The sequence below is a fragment of the Nomia melanderi genome, chromosome 2, assembly GCF_051020985.1.
Source record: "Nomia melanderi isolate GNS246 chromosome 2, iyNomMela1, whole genome shotgun sequence".
Taxonomy (NCBI): Eukaryota; Metazoa; Arthropoda; class Insecta; order Hymenoptera; family Halictidae; genus Nomia; species Nomia melanderi.
In genome coordinates, this window is record NC_135000.1 from 27,652,963 (window position 1) to 27,677,474 (window position 24,512).

At 42.4% G+C, this 24,512-nt stretch overlaps 2 protein-coding genes across 7 annotated transcripts in view; one reads left to right on the plus strand and one right to left on the minus strand.

The window, feature by feature from the left end:
- LOC116433335 (lachesin) overlaps nucleotides 1-24,512 on the minus strand; it is a 440,445-nt gene that overhangs the window by 129,671 nt on the left and 286,262 nt on the right. The window contains exon 4 of the mRNA XM_076364626.1: nucleotides 18,820-18,926. Coding sequence (XP_076220741.1) covers nucleotides 18,820-18,926 — 107 coding nt within the window. The remainder of the gene's footprint in view (nucleotides 1-18,819; nucleotides 18,927-24,512) is intronic.
- FucTC (alpha-(1,3)-fucosyltransferase C) overlaps nucleotides 10,378-24,512 on the plus strand; it is a 28,518-nt gene continuing 14,383 nt past the window's right edge. For 2 of the 6 annotated variants that reach the window (XM_031991314.2, XM_031991316.2), the window contains exon 1: nucleotides 24,342-24,506. The gene's annotated coding sequence lies outside the window, so the exon portion shown is untranslated. The other 4 variants (XM_031991320.2, XM_031991317.2, XM_031991318.2 and 1 more) reach the window with 4 other exon arrangements.

A 24,512-nucleotide genomic window follows, 5' to 3' on the forward strand; every position in this document is an offset into this window, starting at 1 on the left:
CGGTTTGAAGACGACGATCATTTCGGCTCCGTTCTCGCTCGCGCGGTTTGACGAGCGGAGTAACGATCTCGAGCGAAGATCGATGGAATCGATGAAGTGTTCGGTAAAATGTTTCATTTCGTGTTGTCTTTCGTATGATCCTCGCATTGTTTATACACTTAAAACAGCATTGAAGAGTACATGTTTCTATTTCCATATTTTCTGTTTCTTACGTCATTTACCGATTTTATTTTAATATTCCTCTAATTTCCAGCTATCCAATTTCCTTATTTTCTATCTCCCCATTTTCTAACTGCCCTACTTTCTATTCCCATTCTAATTCCATTTTTCCATCTTTCGTAACAAAGCATTGCCAGAAAAGTAAGGGCGCAGTCAGCGCGAAGTTAAGATTGAAGAACCATGGTAATTAGGATCTTAATGAAGCGAAAAGATGATTGGGTCGCGTGGGACCCATAGAGCACAGCATTAAGCGGAGCCGCGCGACGCGCTAATTGCGACGCGCTTAGATTTGTTATTTTAATAAGGGAAGCAAGACGGTCGCGCGTCGTAATTCCTAATTCCGGCGGAAAGCACGAATCGCCCGGATATCTCGGTGAGTGACAGTAATTATCCGGCGGAGACCCTACGTGTGAAGCACGCCATCTTAACGGTGCAGACTCGCTTGCCGGATTTACGTTGTCCCTTTAAATACGTGCTCGAGGAAGCGGTCCGCGCCTCGCGCCCGTCAAAATCTGCAACGCGGCCCGCCGAAACGCTTCCAGATCGCGCAAACGAGATCTCTGTGTCGCGGGTGACGTCCGCCATCGATTGTCATCGCGCCGCTGCCAAATAGAGCCGGCCGGTGCCGGGGAAATGCAGAATTCGCCGCTATCTGCTCGATGCGTTCCCGTTGTACCGTTGTTTTGCACGCTGAAAGCGCGTCGTCATAGGTAATTGAAAATATCGGTATGGGACGTCACGGATGATTGGAAAAAATGGTTAATCTCGTTTGCTCGATCAACCCCTCATTCCTCCGACCGTGAAATTCGTGTTTTCCATCGTCACCTTTAGCATAGATGCTTTAACCCTTAACAGTCCTATGACGAGTCAGACTCGACTATTTTATTGCAACCTCTACCTGTTTTAACAATGTTTTCTATATTTATTTGTAGTATGACAATTGTACCATTTAAAGGTAACATTTCAATGATTCCCGAATATTCTTGAATAAATAAGAGCGTCATATTAAGTTATAATTGAATGAATAAAGGGTTAACCCTTCGCGGACGAAGGTTCTTAGAAATATACGAAACCTTCAACATAAGAAACTAAATGATCTATCGGTCACTTAATCAATAGAAGAAAAGGAAACTACGTGCTGATCTCTAGATGTTCGAGTAATTCACCCTTTGAACTCTGTAGGCTCCAATATTGCACCAGTTATAATATTAAACATTTTAATGAATCTTGAAGAAACTACCCTAAAATTATTAGATCTTCCACACATCCAAATTTTGCACTGAGAAGGAAAACTGTGGGAATTATGTTGTAGTTGCCCACTGTATAAATAATATAAATGTTATAATAGTATAAATAGTATAAATAGTATAAATAATCTAAACCTATAGAAAAACTTGTTAACACACTCTAGAAAGACGTGTCAGGCACTTCGAGATGTTTTCACTCTAAAATTACCGATAATGACTTATCCGCATCGATAGTGTCTGCATCACTCGTATCAGATTCTTCAAAACTATATCAAAATAATTAACAAACAAAATTAGTGTACGCGTGAAGTAGATAAAAACAAAGTTCGCGCAAGACTGCCAAATCTCCGGATTAATCTCGAATTAACGCGAAAGATCACATAATTAGAATCCTACGAATACGAGACAGGAAACCAGACTTCTTAGTGCATTTGTACAATCATTAAGCCGCGAGTGCAACGTCCCGAGCGAAATGGAAACCAAAGCCAACTCATATTTAACCGGCGACAAACTTCTCGCCGGAAGTTCCTTTTACGCGCGATCGAGGATCCTCGTCAGCGACAAGCTCCTAAATTTTCTCCCGGGTAATCCCTCGCGAAAATTCTCAGGATCGTAAACGATCCCCCAGCTCGTGCTCTTTCGAGAGTCGTTACAGCGTCTGAACGGGGCGCGCGCGCGGAGCGATGGCTGCGGGGCAAAATTCGAAAGTGCGCCGAGAACGGCCGGGCGATACCGAGGGCGGCAAAAAACGAGACGCTGGAAGAAAAACTAAATTGAGAAGCGCGACGAAGTTCCTCGGACCCCGAACTTTCGCTATCCTCGACTAGCTCCGCCGCGGGAGACGCTAATTTAGATGTAAATGGAGAGCTTCGTGGCCCGTGAAAATTTTATTAAATAATTCATCGGCGTTACGGCGGTTAGGGTAGTTTAGAACCATCGCGGCGTTAATTAGAATCTATTCGATCCGTTTCTCATGGCGGTGAGGCTCGAATACTTTCTACGATCGATCGTTTTCCAAACACTTTATAGAATCCGCTTAATACCGACAGGGGGGAATTCCATGAATTTTCGCTGTTTCTCGTAATTGCGTGTCGGTGATCTACCAGCAGGTTGTAAAACCGTAATGATTCCAATTAATTCATGTATCCCATCGGCGATAACTCAACGATATAATTACGCTCCCGGCGCAATTGCGACCATTGTTGCAGCGGCAAATCATTGGATACGTTTTGTATGAATTTGTAAAGTAATGTTATTGCGCGGGCGTTCGTTAATCGCGCGGCGATAATAAAAGCTGTCAACTTGGTCTAATCCACTGTTGTTTCTATACTGAATTTGAACGAGAATTAGCGATAGGTACAATAATCTCAAACTGAACGACAGAAATAATATAAGAACGATCTAAAAGAGAGCCCAAAATCCTCAATGACACATCGATCAATTAACAAATCAAATACCAACGTCAGACAATTTTCTAATATTCCTTCCTCGACTGAAATGTGAACCACAATCAGCAATAGGCACACTAATCTCAAACGGAACCCGACAGAAATGTCATAACGATCTAAAAAAACACAAAATCCTCAATAATACATCGATTAATGCAACAAATCAAATACCATCGTCAAACAATTTTCTAGTATTCCTTCCTCGACTGAAATTCGAATCATAATTAGCAATAGGCACACTAATCTCAAAGAGTACGCAGCAGAAATAATATAATGACGATCTAAAAGAAAGCCGGAAAGAATAACCCCAAAAGAATCGCGTAGAACACACAATCCCTTGAAACATTCAGGAACCATCCCTGAAAATCCTCAATAACACATCGATCGATTCAACAACTCAAATACCAACGTCAATTTTCTAGTATTCTTTCCCCGACGCGTTTCCCTCGCAAAAGAGAGCTGCCGCGACAATTTACTCGGTTTCATAGACTCGGCGCAGCACTCGTTGAAACTGAAGTCGTAGAATATACAAGGAAACACCGGGTTTACGCGAGCTTCCGGTACGATCGACCAGCCCTCCGTTCTACAATTTAATTAACCCCCGCGCGCGCGTGGCGCCGTGCCGTCCCTAGACAGAGAAACTACACAAAGAGAGAGACAGGGAGAGAGAGAGAGAGAGAGAAAGGGAGAGGAGAAAAAAGGGTAACAGAGTGGCCCGGGAGCATAGCAAGAGGGTAGCAGCGCGAGAGGGAGCGAGAGGAAGGTCTCGGTCGACGGAACGCCGAGGGGCGGTGGCGTTTAGCGTGTCGGGGAGGGTTGCCCGTTTTAATCAACTTTGCAAAAATATTCCCGGCGTTTGCCGGGCGCTCAGTCATTAGGCCGGGCCTGATTTCCCACAAGGTCGCTCTTATATTTCTGCAGGGTGTTTAGCTTTAACGTCGCCCGGCCCGGTTTTTATGGCTGCCACTACGCTGACAGCTGGCCCGCTTCGCGCCACGCACCCTCGTCTCGTCCACGGAGACGTTTATTAACCCTTTATACTGCGAAATTCCTCAGACGCGAAAGATCTTTTTAGCTTCGGCTGAATGTTCGCTGCCGAGGGAGATTAATCGGCTGTTTTTCCGGCGAATGGAACTGATGCTCTTAACACTTTCACGTCCGCTGACACCTACGTGGCGCCATTTGTGTGCTGTTTAGTATTTGCCGTGATCTCAACGCGGTGCTACTGAAAATTACACGTATTGTTAACTCTCTGCACTCGAGAGGTGACTCTCAGTCACTTGATTTGATTCGCGAAATTATAAAGTCTTATATGTAATATTAACCCTTAGCACTCCAGATAATTTTTATAGTGTCTTTAGTGAAAATGAAAAATTCTATAACATTTCTTCGATCTTTTATTTTTCTTCTCAGTACAAAATCTGGATGTGTGGAATATCGAATAATTTTAGGGTAGTTTCTTTAAGATTCATTAAAATAGTTAATATTCTAACTGGTGCAATATTGGAGCCTACAGAGTTCAAAGGGTTAAGCTTTGCATGATGCGTCAATATATGGAATATTGAAATAAAGTAACTTTCCTTCTTAATTTACATATGTTTTCTTGTTAATTCGTTTCAAAGAACATCGTCTGTACCTCATCGGAGGATACTGAATATTTCTAGTGGAAAACTTTCGAGTGCAAAGGGTTAAATACACGTATTACGCGTATCACACGTATTTACACGTATCATTTAGTAAAAAGCAGCTGAGTTTATTATGTTGTAATGAATTTTATATTTTATACTTGTACATTTTAATGAGCAACTTTGCAAGAAGTTCCGACAGAGAAGAAAATTTTTGTGAATCGTGCGGACATGAAAGTGTTAAGGCAGCCGTCTTCTTTTAGTAGAGACTTTGTTCTGGTATAAATGTTTAGGTTCATAGTGAGCAGATTTGTCGGTTTCAACCTGTCTGTTGTCAAGTCTAATTGAATGTTTAACTTCTGTTACTATTATCCTATTATTTTTCATATTATTTGCTTTAACTCTTTGTGGACGGATGTCATTTCGATGAGAAATGCTCAGATTTCGAAGACTAAGTCGTGGACAAATGATCTAATTAGTCGAACATTTTTTTCTATCAATTAAGCAATTGATATATAATTTAGCTTCGTATGTCGAAGGTTTATGTTTCGAAGAATCTTCGTCCGCAAAGGGTTAATACATTTTACTATATTCTTATTCCATTCCTCGGTATACACTAAAAGTCAGTAACACAGCTTGAAATCGAACTACCATTTACATTTCAATAAACCGCTACTAGAAGCTAACACCGAAATCCCAGCGCTCTTAACAGCGAGCAGGTGTACAAATAATCGGCTCCTTAAATCACGTTTCCCGGCGCTAAAGAGCGAACAATTCGAATTGCCAAGTTCGCGGGCAACAAGGGAAAGGCCAGCCGCCTCACGTGTCCGAGGCAATTAAAACGCGGCCATATCTCGGGGAAAACGTTCCCGGGGCGCGGCCCGCGGAGCGCAGTAGCGAAAAGTTAATCATTCCGCGAGAAAGTTCGCGCGTTAATCGGCGAACGTTATCGCCGGCGTTTTATTCAGTGTTTTCTAACGTGCCGTATAAATTTCGCCCGCGGGGGGGCGTGTCGAGGTCGCAATCGTTGAATCTCGAGAGAGCTAACTCGACGATTTATCGGCGCGGTAATTAAAAATAACTCGAGCAGATCGCGAGATCCCCGCCCCGCCCCGACACGCCGGCACGGCAGCGGCACCGGCACCGGCACCGGCACCGGCACCGGCATCTATCGCACCGCCGATGCTTGACGCACTCGGCGTAATCCGGTTAGCAAATTAATTATTAAATTCGTTTCCTAATTAGGCAATTACCGGGAGCGCTCGAGCGTGCCGCGCCTCAACTTTTACTCACGGAAGGGCCCGCTGCCAGCCGAGTTTCCGCTAAGCGTTCCGCCCAGCGAATAATGGACGGAACGGGCCGAACTTCTTTCCGCGGCCGGCGCCCACTGCATTTTGCAACATCTTGGGCTAACTGCCGGACGTGGCACCGTGCCTCAGACGGGATCCAAGAAATCCGTTTTCGTAGACCTACCTACATAGGTAAGTGTATACAGCGCCGTTCAAAAGTTCCAGATCGTTTTCCGAATGTTTCGATGGGAAGAGTTTCACCCTTTGCGGACGAAGATTCTTTGAGATATAGGAAACGGTAGATGAAGCTAAATTATAGAGCGATTGATTAGGTAATTGCGAAAGGGAAACTACGTATTGATCTGCTGTTTTAGTAATTAACCCTCTGTAGGATTTATCATCCCCGTTCAAAGTAGTAAATTAACCCTTTGCACTCGAGAGGTGACTCTCAGTCACTTGATTTGATTTGCAAAATTATAAAGTCTTATATGTAATATTAACCCTTAGCACTCCAGATGGTTTTGTAATCTATCAGCAACTGCTAATTTTTATAGTGTCTCTAGTGAAAATGAAAAATGCTATAACATTTCTTCGATCTTTTATTTTCCTTCTCAGTACAAAATTTGGATGTGTGGAAAATCGAATAATTTTAGTTTCTTTAAGATTCATTAATATATTTAATATTCTAACTGGTGCAATATTGGATACAGAGTTCAAAGGGTTAAGCTTTATACGATGCATCAATATATGGAATATCGAAATAAAGTAACTTTCCTTCTTAATTTATATATCTTTTCTCATTAACCCTCTGTAGGCCCATGTAACTTTGAAATCACGTGTCAGTACATTGGAATCTTGTTGATTTATTCCATTTTGCACTCGAAGTGGCGAGTAAAATTAAGAAATCAGTTAACTTCAACTTTTATACGCGTTAACGTCATTGTAATTTGAAAGTTACAAAATATACTCGTTTGATGAAATTATTGAAACTATTGAATATATTGTCAACTCGTATTCATATGTGGATATTTATTAATTTTGTACTGCATAGATTTTGTTACGATTACGAATAAAAATTCGGCCTATAGAGGGTTGAATCATTTGTTTGCGACTTAGCGTTGCAAACATGGACATCTGGTCTCGCCAAAATGTTCGTCCGCAAAGGATTAAGGGTATTTCTAGCTGTCAAACTTGAAATTTTGAGTTACAATTATTTTGCAAGCATAGTCGTATATTCTGAATCAACTTTCCGACTGTTTTAACACTAGAACTACCAATCAAAATGAATGGTTTCGATTGTTTTTGAATTATTGATATCTTAAAAGCATTGAATATCTGAAATGATCTCGAAAATAAATAGCTTTACTCGAATACTATAATGTATACGAATACTAAAAACTAAATTACAATTTTTATAGTGATTGCGTATCAATCGTTTTAAATCCGCGGTAGTTCTAGTGTTGACAATCTACGTAAAATTAATTATAAGGAATGTGGAACATTCGATTGAGGAATGATTGAACGGAGAAAATAACTAAAATTTCGAAAGACAAATCTCATTCTATTATATGTGTACTTTTAATTCTTTGACAGTATAGTGAAACATTAATACCGAATGAAAATAATTAATTCCAAATGATACCTGCGGAATTCTCGGAGATCTTAGCGTTCCAAAATAGCGAACACGCAGCATTAAAATGACAGCAGTCGTTACTCAATTTCTCACCGGTACAGAGCGCATTCCCGCGGCAAATAATTACGGGAGACGCCAAGTGACGCGTATAATGACGAAAAAAGCCGGTGAAAATAAAGCCGTCAGCGAACGAAATTTATTATACGTGATAATAATAGCGTCGGTGAATTAGCCGCGATTGATTTACGATCGTGCGCGTCCTTTGATTTATCCCGAAACGCTTTGGAACATTAATTGAGCATCAGCGCGCGGCCATGATGGGATCCGTCCGTCCGGCGTCGCCGTGACCCGTTCAAATGAAATGCAAATATTCGCAAAAACTGGTCCGGGCCCCTCTCGCGGCGGAATATTTCTCGCGTGGATTACGAGGACCGCGGATCTGTGGAACCGCGTAAACAATAACACGAAACGGCATTTTTGCCGGGCGACGGGCAGAAAAACGCAATCGGATATACCGGCCGACGTCGCATTACGGACGAAGGAACCATCTCGTCGAAAACGCGAGGGGACCATTCGATATATTTCGACCGATCGCCGTCGAACGACTAGATTTTGATTTCACTCGAACGTTCGGCATTGTTCCGGGGCCGATTCCACCGTGAAATTACCCGGCCGCCGTTGGAAACGGAAGCCATTACGAGAGATAATCTTGTAATACCCGTTGCGGCCTGGAAATGAAATCCGTCGAACTATTAACCGTCGAAACCGGCCGAAGAAAAGCGGGAATACCGATGTCCGTTTTTAAACGCGATCATATTAATTTTTCCTTCGTACTCTCGCCGGGCCGCGATATACGGCTTCCTATATAGCTTTCGTTCCTGCGTGACACGTAATGGCTCGCTAAGTTATTACCTCGATAAATCAAACCGAACCAACGACCCATCAATATGTTCAGGGAATTCAAAGGAAATTCAAGGATAAGATACGCGAATTAAATTTCATATATTATACAAGTCTTTCTCTCCAGGATTTCTCGATTACTCGAACGCCTTTGCATACCTTTGTCCCATCAATTCCCGTCAAACGCGAGAGTAAATAACGGAAGCTCCTCTCCCAGCAGTTTCATCAGTTTTTTGCCAGAATCTGTCCTCTCGAGCGTTCCAATTCGGCGAAACGTTCTCTCGCGGAGACCGAGAAGAAAGGGGAACGATCTCGCATCGGCAAATGATTTTTTTCCCACGGATTCGAGACACGTAGCCGCGGACGCGGCGTATCTCCGCCTCTGACTCATTAGACCCTCGACGCTCGGCGGTCCCAGGCGGCTCCCTTTGATCGAAACGCCAGAAAATTCCATTTACCGGGGCGCCAAAGCTCCTTCCCTCGCGAAACCCTTTCCCCGCGGCGCGTCGCCGCGGCCGGCCCGCGATTTCCGGCTAACTCCGAAGAAACCGTACGACTTTGTCAATTTTCCGGGATTTAATTATGCCGGGAAGCCGGCATTGTTCCGGCCCGGACTGGAATTACGCCGGAAACTCCGTCCGCGCAGCTGTTCGGGGAGATTCCGCGCGGAGAAAAGCCGCGGACGCTGTTCGGCGGACTCGCACGGACGGACTCGACCCTTGACAAAGCTCGGGTCGGGAAAAATTACGCGCGTCGCAGCTCGAACTGGGAAAAATGGAGTGGTCTCGCCTTGCTGAGTGAATTGGAATCGTGAAAGGATCGAGGAGAATGTGATATTCGAGCAGATTGGAGCTGGACCGTTCTACAGGGAGTGTGGTCTGTGTAGCAGTTGGTTTTCTTGCGGTTAAGTGGATACAAAGAATGGAAACTTTGAGATTGTGTCATTGGTGTCAATGAGTAATTTTAGCAAAGTTTACGAAACCGTGAAATGTTCGAATATCTTTTCTAACATCAAGCAATTCCTAACTCGAGCGAGAAACTTTAGAACAATTAAATGTTGGTTAACATCTTGGAATTATGAAGAACTTTGAAACCAACTACTGTAACATCTACAGAACAACAAATTTTTGAAGAATTAACTTACGATACTCTTTGAGTGAAATCCGTTTCTGTAATAAATGAGATTTAAACGATTAACTCTAGAACTACGTACCAGTCAAGACGACTGGTTTCAGTTTTCCTGTTTCGCCATTATTGATATCTTCAAAGCATTGAATGTTCGAAATGATTTTGAAAATAGTTTCACTTGATTACTATAATAAGTGTCTGAAGCAACCAAAAATAATCTATTACTATATTCATAACAATTGCATTTCAATCGTATCAAATGCTCGGTAGTTCTAGTGTTAACCATCTGAGCTGTTTCTGCGAGAACTCGAAAAGTGGCAACTGGCGTGATCGCGCGTCTCGTTTCGATTCAGGAGCTGAATTCCGCTTTTCTATTCTTACACGAGCAAGTTCTAAAGCGTGCGAACGTTTCGTTCTCTCGTTTCCAAGTTGGTTGTAACAGAAACGAAAATAAACGATTAGGACAATAGATAAGTAAAGTTAATTTGATTGCACGAGCCGATAGGCGGCGCTTAGCACTCGAACGGTTAAGCAAACCAGAGCAAGCAGCGAAACAAACGAAAATCTGATAAGAAGCTGCAATGTTCACGTCGTTCTCGATGGACAAAGGCAATCTGCAGTGTCCACGTGAACGGATCGCACGTGCATCGAACTGCGATTGTACGCGCGAACGTGTCCGCCGACCGAGGACCCGTTATCGCGACAAATTTCGCGGAATCGCGGTGATTGGGCGCCGCTGCGGGCCAAATGGGAACGGCACGTGTCCCGTTCCCGGTTCGAACTTCCCTCCGCGTGCACCGCGGCTCTCCGCGCGCGTGCACGTGACCCTGGCGGAACGGGAAGACGCTCCCCGAACGGCCGAAGGCGTTTATTAGTCCGAGCCAATTACCCCGTGAGCCGTTAAGTTCCCGCACGCCAACGTGCGCCGGGAAAATTGCAGATCGATCCTCTTTTCGACGAGACACCGAAGAGACGGGCTCGCGTTTCCGCTGTAATTTGAGTCGTTGACCTCTTGCCCTGTGACATGGTATCGTAAGACTCGTTATGATAGTTTTGTAACTGAATTTTACGAGTCTAAGTGTTACTTCTTTGTTTAACCAGGTAAGTGTGGAGTTTAGTTTGAAAAATCTCTCATTGCACGCAATAAAATCAAATAACTCGTTAAATGCAATATTAACAATTATCAATATTCAATCAATGGACGACTTATTCTAATTATAGATACATATGGATATAATAAATGGTCTGCTAGGCATGAATAGAAAATTCTTCCTTTTAAAATTGCAATTTTCACCGAATAACATTTCTAATTAACTGTTTCATTCGAAATAGGACCAATCTTCTATCTAATCAAGTAGCTATACTTAACCCCTCGGCCTATTTATTTCTCAACTCTGATCGATACGACTACTTTGTCATTAATAATTTATTGGAAAAACAGGAAAATTCTAATCATATGTTACACCTATATTTCCTTTGAAGTATAATAGTTGATTATAGAAGAATAATATTTACTTCGAATTCGAATGAACTGAGTAATATATATATTTATTGAATCACATTGAAAATCGTCACCACGAGTCTCACTCCTTGTAGGCCAAGGTGTTAAACATGGCTGCGTCCCAAAATTCCGCTAATTCACTTCTCCCCACTGTTCCACAAACTGCCGTACCCACTGTTTACAAACACGGACAGCATTGTACTTCCTACATAAATCGACAGTAAACTGTTCAGTCGCGACGATGCCAATCGGGGCTCTTAATATTCCCGCGGTTCCGCCGCAGTTTTTTCCTTGACGGGTTCACGAGCGTGCGCTCGGAGTGATTAAAGATTAACGGTATACAGATAACAATAACCGATCGTAACACGGGCATTAAGATAAAACCGAGTTCCGCGGGGCGACAGGAGAATTTTAATAATTCGACTGATCCAGTTTTACGAGGTACGAGGTGAGCGTCACAATACGTCGACGATAAAGCTTAATCCCTGCCGCGATTACAGCCACCGCCATTATTCTATGGAATCGTAAAGATGTTTGCCACGCCGGAATAAAACCGCCGGACGTTTTTTCTCTTCGATTCTGCGGTAAAAGATATTCCACTATTTTCCACCGGACCATCAAGGACAGTATGAAAAAGATTAATTAACCCCTTGCCGTACAATGACGAGCGAGACTCGCGATGAAGATTTCTAAACTAATTTAAGAATCAATGTTGTTCATTATTCACGGATCAAAGCAAACTATTTTCCTATTATCAATTCATTATCTTCAAATGATATTTCCATCTGAAGTAGAATGGAAAATTTTGTTGTATTTCTTCCAAATAGTTGATAGCAAAATGTTACAAATGTTACAAATTTCAATTTGATCGATGTTTAAAAATGTATCAACCTAATGACCGACGCTCGCGTTCCCAGTAGCTGAAACTTGTGTTAATAAACTAAGCTTCGAAAACTGACCGAGCTGTCACTGTCTTCCAGAAACCTAGTACAGCTAACGATTCCGCAAACGTTAATGAAATTGAATTATCTTCAAATGAAATTTCCACCTGAAGTAGAATGGAAAATTTTGTTGTATTTCTTACAGATTGTCGATAGGAAAATATTACACGAGCTTAGCAACGAAAGTAAATACGCCAAGGGGTTAACCTTAATGAATCATTACAGTTTATTTCGTTAATAGCTTGCCCTGTAATTTGAACTAAGTTTCGAACTAAATGGAAGATATATGAATATCATATGTTTCTTTTTAACTATAATCGAATAACTTCAGTTTCGTTGTTAATGGATACTCGATATCTACGACGAATATAGATTTACAATGAATATACGTTACAATTCTACATTCCAGCGAATTCACAATGACGGAGCAGCCCTCGTGGGCGTAGTTTCCGAGTGAATCGTAAAGTAAGGATTTAATTTTGACTTCAAAGTTCGATTTTCGGGGGTATTGGAATGAATTTTAATCACCGAACGAGGAGTGCCGTTATATTGTGATTTTACGGAACGAAATTTGAAGTGAGTCGCGGGGATATTTCTGTTCGACGTAATTATGATCGTCGCCCGTGTGACGGTCCCAGCGAAGATGCTACACGAAATGTAAAAGACTAAGTGCCCTCTTAAATTCTAAGTGGCCCGGGAACATTCCTAAACTTCAATGAACACGAATACAACGTGGAATTACGACGAAGTTCCGGGAATAATTTCGCGAATTGACAGTAACGTCGGCAGAAGTGCTCGCAGTACTTAAACGCCCGAGTATGGTCCAGGTTAGGTTACTCCGGAATGATCTCTTGCCATCCTTAGTTTATGACCTTTTACAAAATATCCTTAATCCTAACAATTTCTAACGTACCCCTACTTTCACGCGCACTCTCGTTGCAAATAATTCGCGAAACGACAGGAGCAGAACTGAACTCATTCTACTAATAATTCAATGTACCGCTAATTAATAAATATCTCAACGATCTGATTACCGCGTCATTGAAACGCGAGTGACAGAACTCTTTATTCAAACTCGAGCGTTAATTTTAATCATGCACACAGACTCTCGTCGACTCGATTCGAACGGACCTTGAGCGGGTAGTCACGTCGGGTTACGATCATATTATGGTGCACGATCTAAAAGTATAGCAGATTAGCGGACGGTTACCTCGATCGAACGTCGAAACGTGTATTCAGTTCCCGTCTAGCTGTTTTTCACGATGTTCCTACGAAGCGCCTGTACTTCATCGCGGCCGCTCGTTAAGGCTAATCCAGACTGAGAGACAATAAAACTATTCCTGTACAGGAGACACCGGGGAAAATTTAATGGCGAGCATTACTTATATAACTTATCCTTTACAACTTTCAATTGTCACCTATACACTAATGTGTCTTCGTTTTCCTCATTAATTTAATCAATGAGTCCTGTAAACTCAGTTCATCCACACATCAGAAATACTAAAAAAGTAGGAGCAATTTCTAAAAGCTAGAATTTTCTTACATACAAATTAAAAAGTATCCTTGAAGATAGAACGCGACTAAATTGTACAATATTAAACAAAATGGCGCATAACATGAAACATATAGTGTTTATGACAAGATTATCAGTAAAACTACCGAGCAGTTGAATCTTTTTGAAATTCCTCTGTAGAAATTCCAGGAGTGTATCTATTGAGACTTTAATTGATTTATAATTCAGAGAAACATCTGTTACCTTTTTAATAATTGCAAAAGAAGAAACCTGGAATGGGTCATTATGACCCATTTGGTAGTTTCAGTGTTAAATCAAAGAAACGAGAACGTAATTGAAATAAAAAAGATTCAAAGAATGCATCAGGGTGAATTAAACCCAGGCTTTGCAAGAGTCAGAAAATGCTCAGTTTCGAAAATAGATTCATAAAAGTGTGCGTACCATCGATATAGGCAGTACGTATAGACTGCCAGTCTGGACTAGCCTTTACACGCCAATGTGTTTGTTCGCGTGTAACGTCGACCGGCCGCGGGGCAGCAGCCGGCACCGATCCGGCTTCTTCACGGTGCAACTGATGCGTTTCCAATACCGGTCGCATAACAGTGGTCCTGAATGCCCGCCGGTCGGGCACGGATGGATCGTCGTCGATAACGTCGAAGAATCTCTGCCCTTCCTCCGAGATCCCCCCCGGGTCCAGGAAGAAGAAAAGACCCGGGAGAAATTACCGGTACGCCGTCGCGATGCGTCGTTCGGCGGAATTGCGGTAATGCTAATAACGTCGCGATGGGATGATGCTAGTGATTGAAGCGATGGGGCTGTTTTTTAGAGGCATGTTGTATCGTTCTCATTACGGCTCGACGAATGTGAGAATATTTACCACTTTGCCGGCCGCAAATTTATCGCGTCGCCGTTAGGTTTAGTTATATTCTATAACTTTATAATAGATCTAAACTTTCGAGATTCGAAGGCAGCGGAAGATAGTTGGAAACTAACAGAGGAAGTTTGCTTAAAAGATTTTAACAAAAGACTGGTATATTGGGAAGGGAGAACAGTGAAGCAATTGTTTGTATAAAAATAGCATCAATGTATTCCTATATAAACATTGGAATGATAAAATAATATCACCGTTGAAAGAAGTCACGCTTACGTGACAGCGGCCGGTAAAGTGTTAAATATTCGAGGTAATTCGCGATGATGATTATTCAATGGAATATTTCTCCCATAACCTGACTCGAAAGTTCGCATCATGAAATTATAATGAATTTCCCAATCGATCACAATGAATCTTTAATTCCGCAGCTTCTATCGATAACCCGATTCCTCGGCGAGTCCGAGGGAGTTTCGTTCGGCCGAAAGAAAGCGAGCAGCATTCTCTACACTGAATCCGGCGGTACACGTTCGTCGGACTATCGCGAGCTCTTAAAATTGATCTGCCCAGGCTAATCACTTACCGGGTGTCGCAAGAAAGAGTTTCGCGTCAGGACGAAGAAGCGCGGCGGACCTGTAACGCGGCTTAGCAGATCGGAGATAAACCGCATCGCGCTTCCGGTTGCCGTTTCCTTTCTCCGCGTTCTTATTCGCTCCCACCCTGTCCGACGGTTCAACGATTAACGACCGCGAAGACGTAAATGGTCGGATAATGTGGAACACGCGTTGCGCTCCGCCGACGTGTATTATCGCGATGCGGGCGAGCTGTGCCGCTCCGAACCAGCGAGCGAGCGAGCGCGGCTTCTTGTTTTCATTTCTTTGCCGGGCGCATTCTTTTTAATCGCCGGCTGCGCGTGCCGCCGAACCCGACGGCGCTCCCCTCCCCCCCTCTTCCAGTTGTTAGCCGCGCATTACACGCTGCAAGTAATTCGAACGATACATTTTTCGAAGGTTCCCGCGGTCGGTTCGACGCGAACGAAAGCTCGGCTCTCCTTTCTTTTTTGTTTCCGCTATCCGGCATTGTTCCCGATTAATAGGCCGGTAGAATTATCGTCGTGAAACGCTCAAAGCCTCCCCCGGCCCCGCTTCAAGCGCCATTGTTCCCGAATCCGTGTATTTGCGTTTCATATTTTCGCCGGTCCCGTTGTCTTTTTTTCGCTCGTCCCGACTCTCCGCGCGCTTCGGGCACCCGCCGACGGATCGAGCGGCGTATCATTTATTAACGGATCAACCGCAATCGGGAATATTCATTATCCATTCGATATTCCGCCGGTTCAATAATGCACGCGCGCCCCGGCCCGTTTTCTCGCGGCGACGCCGCCATTTTGCGTTGGCGCGGCCCGCGGTTTTTGTCTCCGCGACGTCTTCCGTTCGTTGTATCGGAATCGTGCTCGGAATTGTATCGAAACCGATCGCGGTTTCTGCTGCTTCGATCGATAGGGGTCTCGCTGCGCCGATTCTAATCGACGATTATCGGCTTAGTGACGCGTGTTCCGCGGGATGTGGGTATTATTGGAGAAAGAGAAATGGAAGACAATGTTTGGTTTCCTTGTAGCTCGACGGGCACTTCGCAATCTTATCTCTTCTGTGCAATCAATCGTAAAGCAATATTGTGATAGTACAAACGTTATCTACGTTACAAGTAAACAACGTAATTCCACCTTCGCGGGTCGAAAGAACCGAGTCGCTCGGAAGTCGTGCGGTTAAGTCGATCTTCTGATATTTTCTGATTTTTCTCAGTTTAATGAAATAAATAACATTCGTTTTAGATGTACGAGGACTTACTCGGTTCTTCGTCTTTTATGTTAGTATAATAAAATTAATAATAAAATTAAATATAATAAAATTAATAATAAAATAATAAAATAATATATTTATACTTAAATTATTTTATTATTATTTTATTATATTTATATATATAAATAAATAAATATATATATATATATATATAAATATGGTCAGCAAGCCCTTTGTATACCTTCTCAAGCAGATACCTTCTCAGTCTCCATTTGATTCGACTTTGGTAAAACTCTAAAATCTGATATTTAACCCGGATGTTTCTTAATAGAAATATTTAACATTCCTTTACGAGGCGAATACGAGGTTCTTTGAGAATAATTCGAAGAGAAACCAGTACATTGAGGAACAAAGCTGCTTTATTCCAACGTTTCACGTATCGAGGCATTACACAAAGTTTAACGTTAAATATCACATTCTATAGTTTTACTGTGTCAAATCAAGTGGTGACTGAGAGTCACCTCTCGAGTGCAAAGGGTTAATATTGAACTCTGTACAATGCCTTGACACATAAAATATTGTAACAAAACAGCTTTGTTCTCAATGTTCTCGTGATTTCCTTTCGAGTTAGTTTCAAGGAATATCGTCAAAAAATGTTAAACACGTCTAGAAACTTCCGAGCGCAAAGGATTAATTCTCAATATTCCTTTCCTACAACCACATATGCTCTCGATCGCCTCAAATATCAATAGATCTAAACAATCAAATCGTCGTAATGCACAAATACCCAAACAACTCGATAAATCGTTAAGAGGAGCCTGCAGCTGAATTCCAACGAAAAAATTCATCGAATCGAATTGAAGGAACCGGTATGTCGGCGAACGTCATTATCGGTTAATGCAGTTGTCGATCGAGGCACCGGTGAAATCCGTGTCGCCGATTTCGAGGTAACCCCTGCCTGACGGCGATGCGCCGCGTACGGGCGCCCTGAATATTTGAGAGTGCAACCGTCGCGAGCGTCTCGGGGCGTTACAATGCGTCTGCGCCGGCATTTATTACTCATCCGCGGCGCGTTGCGTAACAACGGAATCTTGGACGCGGCTTACGTAAGCGGCGACTCCTACCTGTATACTGCATTTCGCTGCAATGCATCGCGTCGCGTCGCGTTCCTTCACCGGGAACACCTGAATTGCGCGTCTTACGGCGAGATGCGTAAACTCGGGGACTACGGCGACGTCACCGCATAAAGGTACGCTCTGTTCCTTGTTTAAATAGGCCACAGTTTGTATATAGAATCTGTTGTAATTCACGGTGCATCGTGCAGGCGATGCGTCGAGGTATGAATATGCATTCGAATCCGCCCTTCTTTTTTATTAACCCTTTGCACAAGTTTTTCACAAGAATATTCAATATTCTCCGATGAGATACTGACGATGTCCTTTGAAACTAGTTAACCCTCAGCAAAAAGACTATGTCCCAATTCCCTAGTAACTGAAATAAGACTTAATTCAATTCAGAAGCGCCGTCAATCTCTCGAGTACACAATTCGAGTACGCAAAATATTCCAAAATAATCCAAAACAATACAAACCATATTCTGTAACACTACAAAATTACAACTTCTTAACTCGACAATAGCTAACGTAAGACTTCGCTCGATCCATCAAAACCAAACTATTAAAAAACCATCTGGAGTGCTGAGGGTTAATATTACATATGAGACTTTATAATTTTGCGAATCAAATCAAGTCACTGAGAGATACCTCTTGAGTGCAGAGGGTTAACCCTTAGCACTCCAGATGGTATTGTCATCTATCAGCAACTGCAACTAATTTTTATAGCATCTCCGGTGAAAATGAAAAATGCTATAACATTCCTTCGATCTTTTATTTTCCTTACTATTTTGAACGGGTATAATAAATTCTATGGTTTATTGCCGTTGGAGTTTTATAAGAGAAGCTTTACTGATGTATCGGTTTTGAAAGAATCATGGACAGTATTCTGAAGAGGAAGAGGTTTATCGTGAGAATTGAAGAGAATCGGGCAGATAATACGAAATATTCAGTATTGTTTAGGTAAAACAGTATTAAAGTTTGTTATACGTCATCCTGGAACCAGGTATTTGTGATCAGTAAGCTGTAATTCGTTTCATTCCGTCCCTTTACGTGGATGGAATCATTCTCTGCACCGCGTGGCGCACGGATTCCGTTCGCTCCGGGGTGAACAGCTTTTGAAAAATTTATTTTGCACGCGAGAAAAGGGAGCCGAACACGCGGACAAAAATTTGGCGAACTTCCGCGATCCGCCTCATTATCTTTCAGGCGTAGTCTCGCATGAAACCCTTTGTCCCTCTGACTTGCACTGAGCACGGACAATCAAATATCTTTGAATTCACATAATTACCTCGGAAATGTCCCGCTGCGCAACAAAGTGTGCGTGAATTTGATAACATAAAAGAACGAGGTAATTCGTTTGCCGATGAGATAAAAATGGAAGGGATTTTAATTAAGGGAACTTCATTGGCGGACCATGATTTCGTTGAAACATTCTTTCGCGATTGAGCGTTTTCGGCGCGTGTTCCATGGTTATTTGAACAAGATTGCTTTAGAATTTATAGGGAATGAGGAATTAGAGGATGCTGGGGCGTGTATCGAATCCGGCTGGAGTTTTTGGTTGATTCGGTTCGGAAACTAGACTGTTCGATTTAATTACCTTGTAATTACCGAGGTTTTCGACGACACACGGTAGGCTGACATCTCTGCCCACTGGCACGGTGACGTTCGGTATTGGCTCGGCAAACATTGGTCGGTCGGACAGCGCTGCAAACAGAAATCAAAGGAAACTTTGTTAGCGTCCAGTTTTTAATGTTGACGGCACGGTTGTTTGTTCGTTCATCGACACGCGGTAGGTCACTTTTCATTAAAAAATACCGTTCAGCGTATAGCGGTTCTAGTATTTTTTCCAGTTACGTTACTCAATATTGGCAATCGCACTCGAGAATCAGAGTTTCTATTATAGACATTCCTGTTACGGTTTCTGTAATGTACACATTTTCGTAACAAAGATATCTACAGTACAAAAATTTCCATAATAAAGATATCTATAATATAAGAATTCCTATAAAAATGATTTCTACAATATAGAAATTTCCATAACAAAGATATCTACAGTACAGAAATTTCCATAATAAAGATGTCTAAATGAAAATTCCTATAATAAATATTTCTCTAACGTACAAATTTCCATAACAAAGATATCTACAGTACAGAAATTTCTATAATAAAGATATCTATAATATAAGAATTCCTATAATAAAGATATCTATAACATAGGAATTCCTATAATAAAGATATCTATAATGTAAGAATTCTTATAATAAAGATATCTGTAACATAGGAATTCCTATAATAAAAATATCTACAATATAAAAATTCCTATAACAAAGATATCTATAACATAGGAATTCCTATAATAAAGACATCTATAATGTAAGAATTCTTATAATAAACATATCTATAACATAGGAATTCCTATAATAAAGATATCTATAATATAAAAATTCATATAACAAAGATATCTGTAACATAGGAATTCCTATAATAAAGATATCTATAATTTAAAAATTCCTATAACAAAGATTTCTACAATATACAAACTCCCATAACGAAGATATCTACAATAGAGAAATTTCCATAATAAAGATATCTAAAAATTCCTATAACAAAGATTTCCCTAATATACAAACTCCCATATCAAAGATATCTCCAATACATCAACTTCTAATCGAAAAATATCTACAACATAAACAACTTCGACATAAAAATCTCTCTAACAATACAAGTACACTAACACTAAAGATATCAAAATGTTCCATATATCATCTCCAACAACGACGTGTAATGAACCAACAATCATTAAACATATCGCTTCCAACAACACCGACGTACCTCCATCAATTACCACCGAGTGTTTCATTATCATTATCGATGCATCGCTCGCGTTACTCGAGGAGGAAGTTGTCGGAAGGGTAGGGGCGCGTGTTCAGACGACGAAAGGTCGAAGGATACTTCCTACTTGAAAATTTCACGGCGTCGATCCAAATAGAAGGCCACGTCGAGCGTCGGTCTGCAAGGTTCCAAAGAAGACGCGGAGGAAAAGGAAGAGGAAGAGGAAGAGGAAGAGGAAGAGGAAGAAGAAGAGGAAGAGGGTCACCGCGAGTCACACCAGTCAAGAAATCCTTTGGGAAAGTTTCAGGACTGGTCAAGGGTGAAGTAAGAGGGCAGTTGGTTGATCGTTCGACTGGAAGAGGGAAACCGTCGATTCCATTTCTCCACTGTATTTACCGGAAGTGCACGCAGAAAGGAGGGGGACGCGGCCAGGAAGCCGCCGCGACGCGTCGACGTCGCGCGATAAATTTTCGATACCTTATCGAGGGACGCTGACCTGTTTACTGCAACCCTTGAACCCGGCCATTTTATGAACTTCATTGGCACAATACGAGATAGTTCTCTATTATCTCGGATTCTAGCTTTTTTCGAGGGGCTTGAAGATTATGTCTGGCGTCATAGTGACCTATACTACTTACGGGGTCGGGAAATTGAGAGAATTATATAGAATTTTCGTTCTTTTTTTTGAGTTAGTTTCGAAATCTGTTGATAATTCTTTAAATTCTATTTAGAATAGGATTAGATATATGATTTTCGATTTTTTACTGTGTATTATCGTTATGAGAAAGTTTCATGTATGAAACTATAAGAGACGAGAATTTCTCGCCAGTTTATCTAAGTATTGACTAAAATCGTCTTAGTCCTTAAAGAATATTTTCCGTCGAAAGCGAAGCTTCTCCGTAAAATGAGGTCAAAATGGAACATCGCGTTCTCCGATCCTGAAAATCTCCTCGCAGGAGAGACTGGTCTATCAGTAGGCGGGATTATTACCAGTAAACATTATACTACGTTTACGGGACCGCGAGTAAAATGTCATTCTGCTCCTAACTCATCGATTACGTTTCACGGCGTCGTTAAACGGTTAAACAAGATTCGGGCGAAGCCGGGCCGCCGCTGACCGTTCGCGGATCGCCGGCCGCAACAGCATTACGCCGTATTTCGTCGGAAGTTAATCCCCCGGAAGACATCCGCGACGCGTTGATAAAATTTATACGGCGCGGTAAATCCGGTTGTAAACCGGCGTTGAGCAAAATTTTATTCGTACAACATAAACGGGATAAGAACAACCGATGAAATTTCTATTCGGATGGAATTCCGCTCGCTTGCAACGGGTAAACAGTCGATCGGAGGAATATCCGTTCGAATAATCCCAAATAAATTAATATCGTCGTTTCCTTATACATTATTCATTGTTCCTTTCACATCGCTCGGCACGGTTAATCTCCATTCCAATATTCAATCCGAAAACTACTTCATTATTCTCCGCCGAAGTCGTGAAAACGCGACGCACGCGAAACCGGCGGATACGAAAAATTATTCAGAACGATCCTTCTCTATTTGCCATTCGTAGACGAACGATTAGATCAGGCGTGGCGAACCTTTTGCATACCGTGCGCCAATTTTATTCACGGACGAGTTCGGATGCGTACAACTCAAACGCTTGCTCGATCTTACGTTCACGGTTGGAGTAGGAAACTAGTGATAGGAGTAGGATCTGCTTCACTTATGGGAGAAAAAGGAGTAACCTCAATCTCGCAATTAACACTAGATTTACGGGCATTTATTGGACACTTTTATTCTATTATTCCCTAAATTGTATTTCCCTTCTATTGTACACTTTTATTCTATTATTCCTAAAAGAATCGATGCTCGTTTATTTAGATCGTGGAAACTGGAGATTTGATAGTAGGTAATTGGAGTACATGTCAATGTGATCGCATCAATCAAAATCGGCGTAAACATTTACAGAATAATATTTCTAAAATCCAATAGATTGTTAGTAACAAAGTAGATCGATCGCAGTTCAAAAAGAAATCGTAGAGCAAGGGGTTTTATGGTTTCCAACCTGGGAGTGGACTATTGCTAGAGGAGGCGCGAAAATTGTTTTACTGTTATTACTAAACGCTAACACTTTGCACTTGTTACGCTGGAGATGACAGTAGAAATTTGTCATTATAAGATAATCTTAGCATTGACTTGTACTTTTCACGTATATTGTACATTTTCACCATAGTTTCAGCTCCACTTCATTAAATGCACATATTTATTCCTACCTCTCGATTACCCAAGATCCACCCTTTAATTATTCATACTATAACACTATAATACTTTCCCTCCGAACGAAGAATCCATTCGGCTAATTTCCTCGGACAAACACGCGGCCGAAACAATTCGAATAATCCTGAAATCCACGAGGAAACTCTCTTCTATCGATCACTTTTCATTTTGATACGTGAGATCCTCTATCCACCTGTTTAAGCCTCGATTATGATTGATCCTCCGCGGTGAAAGTTGGCGCGGAAGAATAACGTCGCAGATTGCCGGGCTACAATGACGGATAGAAGCGTGATTAATGGAAAGAATTAATCACGCGGTCCGTATCGGTATCGAAACGTAATGCAGGTTTATCGGGGGGGGGGCAGGTAGGGGTACCGGTCGGCTTCGCAGACCGATCGTTAGCCGGCTGCTGCATTTACCAGGCCGCGTTCCAACGGTGAATCCCCGGGAGAACCCGCCGGATGGGAGAACCGGCCGCAAGGAGGTTAGCCTCCAGTTCGAATTATTATTTAGCGTACGAAGACGAATCGCCGAGCTTTCTCCTGGCCAGAAGGTTTCGAATATTCCTGGCCGGGAATAGATTAGACGTCCACTGGCCCGAATCGAGGATCGATCTTTTATGTCCCGATATCGTGTCGGATTCCCGATGAAGATTTCACGTCGTTAGCGGGTCCAAATGTCACGAATAAACGTGGATATAATTAAAATATAGACGTACCAAGTGTAGGAAGAAAACCGAAACGACGGGGCGTTGGGGATTAGGAGGATGTATTTTGGGGAGCGCGAGAGAAGTGACACGGTCTACGGTTTCTCAATCTAATATTTCAATTTCTAAATGTACAATGAATATGCCGGTTGGTCGGTGTACGATATATATCTCTCCGCTGGTGGCGGGGGAGCGACGGACGCGTGGGTAGGATTCCCAAAAATTGGGAGAACCCTACTTCCGCCAGCGGTCCGTCGGTTGGCTCCGTTAGCCGGAGACTCGGAAATTTCTAACGACCGTAGCAGCAGTAGCCCCGAGGATCGCCTCGACTTTAAATTACATGCGGGTATGAAATTCGTAGCTATTGCCTACCTTGGGCTCGATCCACGGATTAACTAAAAACAAGCAATGGGTCCCTGGGCTTTACTGCTGCTAGGATAGGCTCGCAGAAGGGTTTTTTATATCTAATGCCTACGCAAGTAAAAGAATGAATACAATGTGCATATAACAGTCGAGCAGAATTTTTATTTACAACGGACCGTTAATTACACAAGTTTTAACGAGTGCAGTTGTACGGAAATTAAAGGTCAGCTCGAAAATCGTTCCAAATTGGACTGCAAATATAGTTGACTAGTATTCTATAAGCTTTATATTTATATTGTAAACGAATGGCTAACGATTCAACGTTAGCTTCGATACTTCTCGAAACACACTTAAGAATAAACGATTCTCGATACGACATTAACCTCTCGCCTTTCTCCGCCGTCTCCCGATGGATTCCTTTGTTCCATTACGTTAATAAAACACGCGAGCAGCGAATCCCTCGATCTCCCTTCGACGTTAATATTGCATGGAGCCTCGCCGCGGAGCGACAGTCTAAAATTTTTCTCCGCGATTTTTCTGTCAATAATAGACGATCGGCTCGTCTCGATTCAGACGAGTGTCCCGGAGAATGTACAGCGCGTTACGTAGACCGAATACTCCCGAGACCGGGTTGCTATAGGCGGATTAATTTAATTTGCGAGGAGGATGAATCGGAGTATGTCGCGTTTAACGTGGCATAACGAATCGCGCTTCGTGCATCGCCGGCTGCTACAGTTAACCGATAAATAAGCGATAGTAACAGTACACAGCGGAACAAACGAGCGACGTCGCCGGGGATAAACGCGACAGGATAATAAGATAACTTATCATCGAACGTGTAAAAACGGGCGGCGATAGTGTCGCGATGGGAACTATAATCGATCGGACGGCGAACGAGCGTGTCAACTAGACTGGTACGTGGCGCATTGCGTAAGTACCGATGCACAGACACCGCGGCACGCAAGCACAACGAGCTGCTTATGCTTTCAGCGTCGCACGCGACACGCGAAACCGTTCGGGTAACCGTGCTCTTAATCTCGTGAGACAACGAATCGTTCGAGCCGGCTCGTTCCCCGTGGAAGTTCCCGCCGTAACCGCGGCATCGGGTAAGG